The sequence below is a fragment of the Podarcis muralis genome, chromosome 5, assembly GCF_964188315.1.
Source record: "Podarcis muralis chromosome 5, rPodMur119.hap1.1, whole genome shotgun sequence".
NCBI classification, from domain to species: Eukaryota; Metazoa; Chordata; class Lepidosauria; order Squamata; family Lacertidae; genus Podarcis; species Podarcis muralis.
This window is the reverse complement of record NC_135659.1, coordinates 14,627,251-14,641,257: the sequence shown is the minus strand read 5'-3', so window position 1 is coordinate 14,641,257 and position 14,007 is coordinate 14,627,251. Positions and strand designations below refer to the sequence as shown.

At 45.0% G+C, this 14,007-nt stretch overlaps 1 protein-coding gene across 3 annotated transcripts in view; it reads right to left on the bottom strand.

The window, feature by feature from the left end:
- Nucleotides 1-14,007, bottom strand: part of HMCN1 (hemicentin 1) — a 314,549-nt gene that overhangs the window by 25,090 nt on the left and 275,452 nt on the right. For all 3 annotated transcript variants that reach the window (XM_077928326.1, XM_077928327.1, XM_077928328.1), the window contains 10 exons: nucleotides 13,476-13,646; nucleotides 11,451-11,621; nucleotides 9,994-10,164; nucleotides 8,670-8,840; nucleotides 6,565-6,735; nucleotides 5,229-5,399; nucleotides 3,131-3,280; nucleotides 2,178-2,315; nucleotides 1,683-1,804; nucleotides 180-417 (listed from right to left, as the gene is read on the bottom strand). In XM_077928326.1, coding sequence (XP_077784452.1) covers nucleotides 180-417; nucleotides 1,683-1,804; nucleotides 2,178-2,315; nucleotides 3,131-3,280; nucleotides 5,229-5,399; nucleotides 6,565-6,735; nucleotides 8,670-8,840; nucleotides 9,994-10,164; nucleotides 11,451-11,621; nucleotides 13,476-13,646 — 1,674 coding nt within the window. The remainder of the gene's footprint in view (nucleotides 1-179; nucleotides 418-1,682; nucleotides 1,805-2,177; nucleotides 2,316-3,130; nucleotides 3,281-5,228; nucleotides 5,400-6,564; nucleotides 6,736-8,669; nucleotides 8,841-9,993; nucleotides 10,165-11,450; nucleotides 11,622-13,475; nucleotides 13,647-14,007) is intronic.

Here is a 14,007-nt window from a genome sequence, read left to right as displayed (position 1 = left end):
ACGAATTAATTTCGTCTTGCGAGGCACCACTGTACTTAGAATAGGGCATGTTTTTACCATATTCCTTCTAAAACATTTAACAGCATCAGATGTAACTGGCCTTCGATAAAGGCCATCCTTTACTTAAAAGGCCTTTCATTTCTACCAAACCCTGCGTGTACCATTCCCCGCAACAATACCTTTTGTGATGGAAGCACGGATTTTAAAAGTTAGAGCTTCTTCGAGTGCATTGTATTCTGTTTCAACAGAGGCGGCCTGGAGGGTTTCCACCAGGAAGGGCATTCTTCCGCGATTCGGGTCGTAGGTAATGGTATGGTTCCAAGTGTATGGTACACTAACTCCATCTATGGTGAAGAGTCGTGTAGAGTAAGCATAGAGCTGACCAGGGCCTGTCTGAATATAATCTTCTGTATAATCCTGAAACGAACACCACACAACTCCAGATTAAGGAGACATTAAGGAGACACTTTGCCATTCTCCATGGCCATAGTGAACATGCAGGAATGGACACAATCATCCACAGTTTTGAAAAACGCTAGATTGCTATAATGGAAGTACATTTCCCTTCCATTCCTCCAGCTTGAAAGGAGCACAAGTGGAACCCAGACTGGAAGAAAATACACGGACTACAATAAGGAACTGAAATGTTTTATATTTGAGCTGTTGCTTAGTGCTCATGCAAGCAGCACCAGAGGACAGACTGCTAAGAGCTGGTCTTGTGTGTCCCATGTAGGAGAAGGGATTAAAGGTAAAAGGTAAGGACCCCAGGCGGTTAAGTCCAGTCAAAGGCGACTATGGGGTTGCGGCCGAGGGATTGGGCGTTTGTCCACAGACAGCTTTCCAGGTCATGTGGCCAGCAGGACTAAACCACTTTGGTGCAACGGGACATCGTGATGGAAGTCAGAGTGCACGGAAAAGCCGTCTACCTTCCTGCCACAGTGGTACCTATTTATCTACTTGTACTGGCGTGCTTAGGACGCGGGTGGCGCTGTGGGTAAAAGCCTCAGTGCCTAGGGCTTGCCGATCGAAAGGTCGGCGGTTCGAATCCCCGCGGCGGTGTGCGCTTCCGTTGTTCGGTCCCAACGCCTGCTGGGAGTTCGAAAGCACTCCCGGGTGCAAGTAGATAAATAGGGACCGCTTACCAGCGGGAAGGTAAACGGCGTTTCCGTGTGCGGCTCTGGCTCGCCAGAGCAGCGATGTCACGCTGGCCACGTGACCCGGAAGTGTCTCCGGACAGCGCTGGCCCCCGGCCTCTTGAGTGAGATGGGCACACAACCCTATAGTCTGTACCTCTACCTTTGCCTTACTGGCGTGCTTTCGAACTGCTAGGTTGGCAGGAGCTGGGACCGAGCAACAGGAGCTCACTGTTGCAGGGATTCGAACTGCCGACCTTCCGATCAGCAAGCCCAAGAGGCTCAGTGGTTTAGACCACAGCGCCACCTGTATCTCATCACATCAGCGGATGGGTGCCTATCCATAGCAAAAATAAAACTAACAATATAGTGCAAAATAGTAATCAAAAGAACTTCTGGGGACAATGATCAAATAGTATACTTTGCCTACAGCCACAGGATGATATGAGGATGATAGTGGTGTCAACTGACACGCTAACATTATGATGGCTGAGTGTACTGGGGAAACCTACAGACAGATAGTTTCAGTAGTGTATAGTGATGATTTACCTTTACATTAACATCAGGTGATGATTGTAACTGCAGCATGTGGCCACTGATGACAACATCCAAGAGTAAAGATCCATCTGAGTCCAAGCCACGGGCGACGTGAGTCATTCGTAAGATCTCCCCTGTGAATTTTAGTAAGAGTTCAAATGAGTGGACACTGCCCTCATAGGAAATCTCAAGTCAAAAATTAATTAACAAAGAACCATTTAAATTTGCATTAACTATCTTAAAGCCAACTTTAAAGGGGACCGTTGACAGTGATCATTAGAAGGCTTGCATAATTTTTAAACCTCCTATTTATCATTCGGTACTCACACCTTTAAAGGCCAAATATATGGTTCTCAAAGTAAGAGACAGACAAAAACGTCTTCCTGCAGCTCCTTCAGTTTGAACCAGGAGGCCAAAATACCGAAAACCCAACTATGGCAAATTGTTCTAAACAGAAGCTTTGGAAGTTATGCAAAATCGAAAGCTGTTGTCCCATTTGTAACTAACCGGTAGCAAATTCCACTTGTGTCTCTCTCTTGAAAACTGCATTGGTGAGTGAAAAGCCATTCACTGCTCCTCCGTTTTCTTTGGCTGTTGTCCAATAAATGGGACTCAGAATTGAAACCAGCGCTCTCATTGCTGGACCTTTAGAGGGAGGGGGGAAGCATTGTCATATGTACAGCAGCATTTGTGGGTTGGTTTCTTTGCATTTTGTATTACTTACAATATCACCTGACCTTTAATAAATTCTCTTGTTACTGATTGCATTAAATGTTTTATGAAAATAGTGGAGCAAATAAGCATATACAATGGTACCGCTACTTACGAACGCGATCCGTTTCCGGGTGCCGTTTGCACCCTGAAAAGTCCGTAAGTAAAGCGCTGTTGCTGCGCATGCACGAAGTGCGACAAAGCATTTCTGTGCATGTGCGAAGCGCACAGATCGCTTCTGCACGTGCATGTGTGGCAAAACACTTCACGTGCATGTGTGGTATACACTTCTAGGTTTGCCGCGTTCAAAACCCAAAAAACCACAACATGAAGCGAATGCAACCAGAGGTATGACTCTATTGGAGTCTGCAAAGAGTTTGACAGTAAAAGCACAGCAGCCCAAATCTGCTTGCCAGCTCTAAAAGACCTGGAGGCACAATCCTCTTTGAAATGGTGTGCAAACTCATAGGTTCATTGCTCTCCTCTCCGGAGTAAGTTACATGCCTCCTCATTCATATGGTACTTTCCCCATGGAATGTACAGAGACGGAAGGGGCTTGTAAGGCTATGTCAAAGGAAAAGTTGAACGAAATATGTGACGTTCAGAGGTAGCAAAGCAAAACAAACAAAAGCAAAACAAACAAGCACCCTAGGCATGGGTCAGCCGGTATTTCAACAGAATAAAAACTGTGTTAAGTTTGATAAGCCTAAGGAACATTTCTTAAGTATTAAAGAAACAGATGTACATACCGAGACTCCGTGGGATATTCGTAATCTTGGCTTGTATTCGTCTAGTGTCCAGGTCTGGGCTATCGATTATAGTGGCATTCAGGAAAGCGATTCCAAACTCAACATCATTAATATTTCCAATGACACTTCCTCTAGCCCGTGGAGGTCCACCTATTGCCAAGGAAGTCAAAAGTTGGGGGGGGGGGGAATGGCCATCTGTAACATCTATTACTTCGTAACGTTTCGAAAAATCAAGTCAAATGTGAGTATTATTAGCCAAGTGCTGATGTTGAGCCACACTGCCCCCTCTGTTTTGGAAAAAAAAATGAAGACATAAAATGGAACTAAATAATGATGTTAGTAGACATCTACCAGGCTACATATCCCCGGAGGAAAAAGCCAGGGGCTTTTCATGAGACATTGAGTCCTCCAAGGATAAGACAACTGTTGTTTTGCACTGCATGCCAATGGTAACACAACAAAGTATGGCAGGAAAGGAAACAGAATAAACTGCAGGAATTCAGGCAGGCTCTGCGAAATTATTTGGTTAGGACTTGGGCCAGAACACCAAAGTATATTCATCTTACTGACATGTAAAACTTCTCTGTGTTCTGGTGCCACATTTTAAGGAAACAACAACTGAAAAAATATATATATACAAAGTGCTGCTAATAAGAGAGACACCTGTGTTTGTAAAAGTTTGTTTTTCAAAACATTTCCACCCGTTTTCTACATGTGTGTGCACTTTCAGGTAGGGAAACAAGACAAGCACTCGTAACTTCCCTCGGATTACGCAGCATTCTGAGCAACCGTCCAACGTTTTTAGGTTCCTTTCAGTCAAGCAGTAATAAGAAACGGTTGGATTCCTTTGCAAACATTGGTCTGGTAGTTTGAGCAGACAATTTTCAAATTGTTCCCCGAGTCTATCTGAACATATATTAAGTCAGAACGTTGGTTCATTAGGCCCAGTGACAGGTGGCAACTCTCCAAGTTGTGAGCTAAGAGAAGCAACTAACTGACTGCTTCCAATATTCCACTACTTCTCCCCCCCACACACACCAAAAAAGGGGTAAGATCAGGAATAAAAGTTCAAATGTTCATAATACCAGGAGGTGCTATATCAGCACAGGCAGTCAGCTGGACTACTGCTGAAATGCCCTCAATGTTACTGGGAATTTTTTTGTGGGGGGGAATTCGAGCTCTTCTAGGGTCCCTTCTAGACACCTTTTTATTGCACATTAAATGACACTTTGAGCTTATTGGGGTGGTCACACAAGAACCTGCTTTCGGCACTGTTTGTGCCTGAAAGTGTTTTGGGGTGGTCACACTGTTTCATTTCCAACCTGTAACTTCCTGCTGAAATCCCCTATCTTTTCATACCACAAATTCCAAAAGTTCTGGGTTATTTTCATTCTGTTATTGCTGTGCCAACCCAACCCTGGGCAGCAAGAATGTGGCAGCACTGGGGAAGCATGGTGGAACAAACTAAAGCAGAATAAATCCCCCCACCCAATGCACTATTATTATGTCAAAGAACACATGCAACATAAGACACAGGAGAATGTTGAACAAATTTCTAACACAGAGCCAAATTAAATTTGTTTCAATGGGGCTGGACAGGGGAGTGATAAAACTGGGACACAGCAGGCACGGAGGCAGAACTTAATCTTTTCCTCCCTCACTGTGATCCAGAGGAGAATCCCTCCCTTTGAAGGCAACCCTCCATTTGTTCCCGTGAGGATACCTCCTAGTTCAAAATCTGGTTTCAGGGGAATCTCCTGCGTCGCTGCTGTGATTCCTCAACATGATCAGCAACTCCTGCTCACTGACAGCATCATTTAAAACAAACAAACAAACTTGCCCATTAAATGCAAACTCATTTAACATCATGTTCAGTTTGGCCCTCAGCCTAGAACAAAAACCGATGAAGAACCTTTTTGGAAGTTTCATTTCTTGTGTACTGGGATTCTGAAAACAGTTTTGTTCAGGCAGAAAATAAAGTGCCCAATGTCCAGAATGTTAGTGTTTGTTTGTTTGGTTGGTTGGTTGGTTGGTTGGTTGGTTGGTTGGTTGGTTGTTTCTCAGCATCTGAGACACACTCTTGAGTCTGCCTACTTACCTGGACAAGCTTGAACATTACACCTGGAAATCTGAGAGTCGTCTCCAGGACAAGGTCGCCCACTGTTAGATGGGGATGGATTATTGCACAGCCGTGATCGGGTCTGCTCTCCTCCCCCGCAAGAAGCAGAACACGCACTCCAAGGCTGCCATGGGCCCCAGTTTCCATCCACTGTAAACCAATGCAGAAGACAAGAATTAATACTGTTTCGGTAAAGTTTCTTGTGTGTGAGCAAACGTTATGTGCTAACTCAAATGCGAGCAACCATAGGATAAAAAGGGAGTGCTGCTTGCAACAGGAGTCCAGGGAAGGGGTTAGAAAGGGGGAGAGGTTGAGAAATGGGGTGAATGGTACAACAGCTACACACAGACCAGGGAATAATCATGGAAACTAGTCCCAGACCATTCCCTCCCACCCAAAAAGGTACTCTTTATTACATTAAAGTTGTTGCATACATAAATAACCTTTTTTGACACATGGGAATTTCAGTCTGAATAATCCCCAGGAGAAAGGACTCTGGGTGTGTATTCCCCCAGAATGTACTTTTAAACATTTTTTTTCAATTCATTACGGATGATTTCCCAATACTCTTTTACCCTTTTACATGTCCACCACATATGAAAGAACATTCCCTCCACCTCTTTGCATCTCCAGCACTTATCTGATTCAGTCTTATACATCTTAGCAAGCCTTTCTTCCCAATGTCTTTGGGGTCTTTTTAATAACAACAGCATAGGCATAATGCATTCTTTGTTACTTCAGCATTTTCAGAGAATCATAGAGTCAGAAAGGTCCCTGAAGATTCTCTAATCAAACCTGCAACCTCGGAGTTATCAGCACCACACTCTAACCAAGTGAGCTATTGAAATTGTTGCTTTGCATATGTATGTACCGTATTTTTCTGTGTATAACACAGGGGGGGGGGGGACTGCCCACAGTTGCTGAGCTTTTTTTGGGGGGGGGGGATTGCCCAGATTTGTTCAGCTTTTTTGGGGGACGGGTTGCCGAAAATCGCCTACCTGCAGGACCACCACAGCCAGTCACACGCGCATCGACGAAGCCACCAATCGTCTGCATGCTCTCAGAAAGCAAGCGCCAATCACCCGCCAAATTGCCGCAGCAGCCAATTGCCAGCGGACCTTGACACACCCACCAATCACCAGCAAAAACGCCGCTGACAATCTCCAGCTCACAGCAGCCACCAATCACCCATCCAACCTCTCCACTATCCATATATGACGACCCCACGTTTTTTAGCATAATTTCTTAATGAAATAATCTTATAAACAAAAAACAACAACAGGGTAATAACCATGTACATGCTAAGGTAACTCACCAGGACAAAGCTCTATATTACACCTCTGTATCTGGGTATCAGCACCTGCGCAGGCTCTTCCCCCGTTGAGTGGACGAGGATTGTCGCAAGTCCGGTACCTTCTCAACTGGCCACTGTTACATGTTCGGCTGCAGGTGCCCCAGTTGCTCCAAGGGCCCCAGTTACCATGCACTGCAGAAACAATACATTTTTGAAACAGCAATACTGAAAGCCATCGTGCGGTCCAAAATAATAATTTTAGTCGACGCTGGAGAAGAGTTTATGTGTTTCTAAAATTTACACTATCTCTAGAGTAGTAGAGAAGAGCTCTTTCAGGAGCCCCCTTGCATCAAACGCTGGGAGATTTATGCTTTCGTTTATTCTGCATGTGGCCCACCTTTCATACCTTGTGTATTGTGATCTGGCTGCTGCCATCAACTCTATGCATTCTTTTTGTGTCTAGCTGTATCACTATTTACCTCCTCTCAATCTGGGGATGTTGTAACATGCCTTCGGGAGCCCTGATAATGCACGTCTGCTCATCACAGGGAGGCTTGTAAGCATGTTCGTCTGAACATGCTTAGAATCCCCCCTTTAGATCTTCCCACTCAATGCAGGAAAGTCCAGGATTGAGTGGGTGTGTACAGGAGCATCGGGCAGGGCTGGTACAGGCCAACCGCATTCTCCCTATACAAATTGGGATATTCTATTAAGGTACACCTGAACAGGCCTACAGCGTGGATAGATTGCACTGTTGAAAAATGGACAGAGTTCTGTGAATTGATAGCAACCACAGCAACCTGGGTTCTGGGAAGCAAATGCTTCTATCAACTAGCTTCTTGCTCCTGACAGCTGCATAAAGCCTTTCTTCCAATGCACCATCCCGGTCTCTAAAATGCATCCTATAATCCAGCTCTCAAGTACATTTAATTAAAGCGATGGAAAACCATTTCAGTTATACTTTCCTGGTGGGTTAAAGCAGTGGATGTAGGCAGCGGGGACTTTGGTAAGAAACAAAGTAAAGGACTCCTGGATGGTTAAGTCTAGTCAAAGGCGGCTATGGGGTTGTGGCCCTCATCTCACTTTGAGGCTGAGGGAGCCGACGTTTGTCCACAGATAGCTTTCCGGGTCATGTGGCCAGCAGGACTAAACCGCTTCTGGTGCAACAGGACACCGTGACGGAAACCAGAGCGCACGGGAACACCGTTTACCTTCCCGCAGCAGCGGTACCTATTTATCTACTTGCACTGGTGTGCTTTTGAACTGCTAGGTTGGCAGGAGCCGGGAGAGAGCAATGGGAGCTCACCCCGTCATGGGGATTTGAACCTCTGACCTTCTGATTGACAAGCCCAAGAGGCTCAGTGGTTTAGACCACAGTGCCACCTACGCTACATAAGTAGAGTAACTGGACACCGAACAAATAATACATGATGTTAAATGCATCTTTGGACTTAATGGAGGGGGCCCTGATAATTGCAAGGTGGGTGCATTAATTAATGGGATCACAGCAGGCATGGAGGTGGAATTTTCCTTCCCTTTTCTGCTGCAAAGGAAAACCCTCCTCTGAAGCTGGAATTCGAAAGCTCACGGAGGCCAGTGGGAAAGTACTTCCCAGTGTATTCAGGGAAGTGCAACAGAGCTTGCATATAAATGCAGACTTGCCATGGACAAATACAATGATATTTCCAATCCATTCTTACAAATACTGTAATAGGTTAAGATCTGGTGAAGTACAATAACAATCTTGTAAAGTATACAGTTTTGGGTTTCCCCCCCTCCCCCTTCTATACAGGTTCTTCACAGCTGAACACCGTGACGGAAATGCCGTTTACCTTCCTGGTAAATACCTATTTATCTACTTGCACTGGTGTGCTTTTGAACTGCTAGGTTGGCAGGAGCTGAGACAGAACAATGGGAGCTCACCCTGTCGTGGGATTCGAACCGCCGACCTTCTGATCGGCAAGCCCAAGAGGCTCAGTGGTTTAGATCACAGGGCCACCAGTGTCTCCCCAAAGCAAAGCATTATAGCTATCAAGAACTATAACTTGATCTGGCCTCTGTAGGAGAAAAGCTCTCTCTGGTAACCCCAAGTTTGCCCCGCTGTTCCAATCCCAAAAGGCACTTACTGGGACAAGGGTCACTATTGCAAAAATCAACCTGCATGTCATTTCCTTCACACTTGTGTCCGCCATACTGTGGGGGAGGGTCTGAGCAGTCTCTGGTTCTCTGTCGGGTACCACCTCCACAAGACATGGTGCAAGCACTCCAGCTGGACCAGGAAGCCCACTTTCCATTCACTGGTTTGAAGAAGAAAAAGGTTTTATTATTTTTTTAAGCACACTTTCAAACACAGCACTGAAATACGAGTTCTGTATCCAACCCAAACAACAACACAGGCATGCAAGAATGATGTAAGCCAGAGCAGAATCTCTATGTGAAAGAGAAAACTCCAAGCTACAGGTGGCAGGGATGTTGTTTGCAGGCTCACCTGTAAAGCAGGTATCTGTGTGTGCATGCATATGTCTTTAACAGGGAAAGGAGAGCTGAACCCTTCCCTATTGTGTGTAGAGGTCCCCAGCCACCCCCTAAATAAATCACAATTCACACAGAATTTTTGTTTAAGGTTTTTGGCATAATTTTGGCCACAACTTTATTAACATACATGGATGTGAGTCATTGCTTAGGCATTGGTTAGGACTATCTGTCCCCCTGCCTGGGGACAGAACTGACTTCCGGATTCCAGCAAAAGCCAGTAAGGGAAAACAATATTGGGGAGAAATGGAGCTGAGCCACAGGCCCTCACCTCTCCCCGCATGCTCCCAGGGGCTTGCACGGCCCTAGCGCCTTGCCGGGGATACAGACAAATGTATGGCAAACCCCTGTATTCCTTTAACGGAATTCCCTTGCAGCAGCAGCAGCATTGGAGGGGCAGGCACTGCCAACCACATCCCCGCCACCAACCAAAAATTAACCAGTGCCTAACCACAACCTTACAAGTTGTGACGATTTGCTATGCAGTAGGCAAAATCCAAATGGCACCAGCCAATCTGTCAAATGGACAAAATTCCTACCAGGCCCCTGCCCCCAAAAGCAGACGACCCCATGACAGGCATAGCAATGTCAAACGCAACAGCCCTAAATTAGGGAGGGTGGGCAGGCGATCCGATGCACGCAGCAAAAGAGACTGAAAAAAGCTGCGTGCCAAGAATATATGACCTTCGGGCCAACCCTCTAAATGGTAACATCAAACTCTCCCAAACAACCCAAATTGACCCAATCACAGTCATGGCCATCCAAATGGTCCCGCACAGTAACCAAGAGGGGGTGTCCTGTTCGACCCCACCGCAACACGTGCTCTCCATGAAGGAGAACACGCTTTCTAAAAACTACCTTTCTCTTTACATTTTTATGAGACCCAGAAAACGGCAATTCATTCCATATTTAACTTACCTGGACAGTCTCTCTTGCTGCAGACCTGCATCTGCGCATCAGGTCCTTCACAGTAGGTCCCATCGAACGATGGAGGAGGGTTATTGCAGAGCCGTAATCTGGTGTGGGTCCCTTTGCCACATGTCTCACTGCAGGTCCCCCATGGTAGCCAAGAACCCCAGGCACCATTAACTAGAAAACAGGAAGGGTTACAATCCAAGCTGGAACTTCATTTTCTAATTCAACAAGACCACCACAATTAGGTTGGAGCCAAAGGCTGCCTGAGTTGAAGGCCACCTGAACAACTGATCTTTCCTCTCCCCTCCATCCTAATTCAAAAAAAGGACGGAACAGCAACACAATAGAGAAGAAAGGGGAATTCAGGTGGATGTGTCCAAAGGTGAAAGACTTCTGGGGAAAGATATATAATGAGTTGAAAAAAATGTTGAAATATACATTTATTAAGAAACCAGAAGCCTTTCTCCTTTGAATAGTGGGTTTGGAATTGCCCAAGAAAGATGTTAGATTGTTTTTGTATGCCACAACTGCAGCTAGAATTTTGGAAATTACAAGAAATACCAACAGTGGAGGAATGGCAGATGAAGATGATGGACTTTTTGGAGCCAGCTGACCTGACCGGAAGAATCCACGACCAGAAGCAGGAGGAGTATCAAGTTGAATGGAAGAAATTTAAGGATTATTTAGTTAAATATGTTAAGATAACATAATTAGAATCCCTTGTGAGTAACAGATAGGCCTAGGAGTTAAATATGTTAAATTGCCTAATACCATGGATAGAAGTCAATATGAAAAGGAAGAAAGACGTTAATTGTCCAAGTAAATTTTATTGGAAAATAGTGTTGGAAAACTGCTATAATGAGCTACATGGAAACTCAGCTAGGGGGACTTGAGGAAGTCTCTCAACAATGGTAACAAAAGTGGGACTATAACAGTTAGGATTAATGTTTGTTTGTTTGTTTGTTTTATATTGAAATGTTTTTTTTATTGTTGTTAAAAAGGTAAAGGGACCGACTCTGGGGTTGTGGCGCTCATCTTGCTTTACTGGCCGAGGGACCCGGCGTACAGCTTCCGGGTCATGTGGCCAGCATGACTAAGCCGCTTCTGGCGAACCAGAGCAGCACATGGAAATGCCGTTTACCTTCCCGCCAGAGCGGTACCTATTTATCTACTTGCACGTTTGACGTGCTTTTGAACTGCTAGGTTGGCAGGAGTAGGGACAGAGCAACGGGAGCTCACCCCGTCGCGGGGATTCGAACCACCGACCTTCTGATCGGCAAGTCCTAGGCTCTGTGGTTTAGACCACAGCGCCACCCGTGTCCCTACTGTCCCTATTGTTGTTATGTTTGTTATAAATTTGGAAAATCAATAAAAAAAATTGGCAGGAAACAAAGAGAAGGGGAATTCATTTGAAGTTTGGTTCATGTGTGCCACTTTTAACAGCCTCTCTGTATTCTCACCTGGGCACGGCCTAATGTTGCACATGATTGGCTCAACGGCGCTGCCATCACAAGGCCTTCCACCATGTTGGGCAGGAGGGTTGCTGCAAGTTCTGGTTCTGGTCTTGTTGCCTTGCCCACAGGTTTTAGAGCATTCTTCCCAAGAGCCCCATTCCGACCAGTTGCCATCCACTAAAAAGAATATATATTGCACGCGACTTGTTAACAGATGTTGGGAAATGCTTTAGACCTTGGATTTCTAGGATGAGCAAAACCTCATCTGACACACAATGCTGCCTGCTTAAACTGGAGCCCTGGTATCTGGCAAAACTGCATGCTATTCAGCTTCTCAAGAACTCCCTTGTGTTAAAATAAACAGTATGTAATGTTACTAAGGCTGTTAAATTTGCTAATTTGGAAGAGACTTAATTCCAAGTAATTGTGTGCAGCAGAAGTGGCAACCCTGTAGAGGTTTTTGTGGCTCACAGGGACTGCCCCCAAACAATTGTGTGGTAATTCTGTGCCTTTTAAAAGTAATTTATTGATCCATTACTTCCCCGCCCGCCCCCGGCACTTTCTCTGTGATTATTTACCTTTCTTGGACATTCCTAAGTGCTCTTGGGTAATTTTCCATGCTTTTAAATCTACTGGGGGCTTCTTAACACACACACACTCCTGAAGTGGCTCATTCTTCCTTCCCCTTTTCCTTCTGCTGTTTCCAAGTATACTATTAATATTATTTTTATTTATGTATTCTTATTTATTCAATTTATACATCAGCCTTTATCCAAAGATCCCAGGGCGGTGCACATCATTAAGAACATAATTTACGCAGCATAATTAAAAATAATAATACACAGTGTAATGATAAAATAATCATAACAACAGCCCTCCACATACATTTAACAGGCCATAGATTACTTAACAGCATTACAACTTAGCAGCTTGTGATGCCTTCTGATGCTGATGATTAATGATTAGCGCCAAGTGCTGCCAAAGACATCGCAGCAGCAAAAACAATGCAGCCAGCTATTGTGGGTATTGAATTAAATTGTTGTGAGTAAAGAATTAAATTAAACCAGGGAAGAGACAAGGAGGACATTCAACACTACGTATTTGTTAAACAAAAAATTCCTCAGTTACATCCTCTGTTCTCTTTCCAGCCGAACTCCCCTTGAGCAAGCCTCTATTTTACTGTCTTGGAATAATATACCATATTTTTCACTCTATAGGACACACTTTCCCCCCTCCAAAAATGAAGGGGAAATTTGTGTGAATCCTATGGAGCGAATGCAGGCTCCTTAGCTTCAGCGATAGCAATGTGAAGCCTCCGAAGCGCAGAGGGAGCACTCCCTCCGCACTCCGGAAGCTTCCCGTTGCTTTTGCTGAAGCCTGGAGAGCGAGAGGGGTCGGTGCGCACCGACCCCTCTCGCTCTCCAGACTTCAGGGATGACTCTATCCCTGAAGCCTTCGGAGCACAGCAGGAACTTGCGCTGCACTCCGAAGGCTTCGGGTACCCTTTGCTGAAGCTGGGAGAGGAAGACTCTCCCGGCTTCAGCAGAGAGGGAGAGCTGCGCAGCGCCCCTTCAGTGAAGCGGGAGGAGAAATGGAAGGGGCTCCGTTTCTCCTGCCGCTTTGCTGAAGGGGCACTGAGCAGAGAGGGGGATAATTTTTTTTTCTTGTTCTCCACCTCTAAAACAAGGTGCGTCCTATAGAGCGAAAATACGGTATTTATTACTGCACGGGTTGCAAAATTTGCTTTGGCTGCAAGTAAGTTGAGAGCTAAGTAGCAAGACGAGTATCATAAGGGGGAGTGTGAGATGTGGAGTGCTTAACTTATGCAAGAGTGATTTTTGCATTTTTGTATGTTTTGCTGTTGTTGTACAGTTTTAAATCAATTATTTGTATCCTACGCATTGTGACCAATTGTGATGCCTCATAGCTTTTAGCAATAAAGATTCACTTCACTTCGAACTAGGGAAGAGGATCCATGTTGGTCCATGACTACTGACTTCCATGAGGCCCTTGGTGGAAATCCAAATTTACCTGGGCACAGTTTGTTCTGACAGCTGCGCATTTCATGATCGGGCTCCATACAGCGTCGTCCGCCATTTGCGGGGAGCGGATTGTTACACAGGCGGATCCTCTTCTGAACACCTTGACCACATGTTACACTGCACGGCTGCCAGTCAAGCCAGTCAGAAAATCCTCCATGCACTGGAATAAAACAATTTCATGTATATCATTATCATTAGAATTTATATATCGCCCTATACCCGAAGGTCTCAGGGCAGTTCACAGAAAAATATCTTAGTCGATATTCCTCTCACCATCAGACAAGTATATTTTATTGCTTTCTGAATCTTAAAACCCCCTAAAAACTCAGATGATGATGATAGTTGACTCAGTCATTAGTCTTCATTTGGTAGGCCCTGCCCCACAACTGGAGATGGACTTCACATAAGGAGAATTACAACTGTGAATTATTGCTGTTTCTTTGTATTTTTTTTCTCAAAGGAGGAAGAGAAATAGAAAGATATGTTAGGGAAAGAACGAGAAAGAAAGAAAGAAAGAAAGA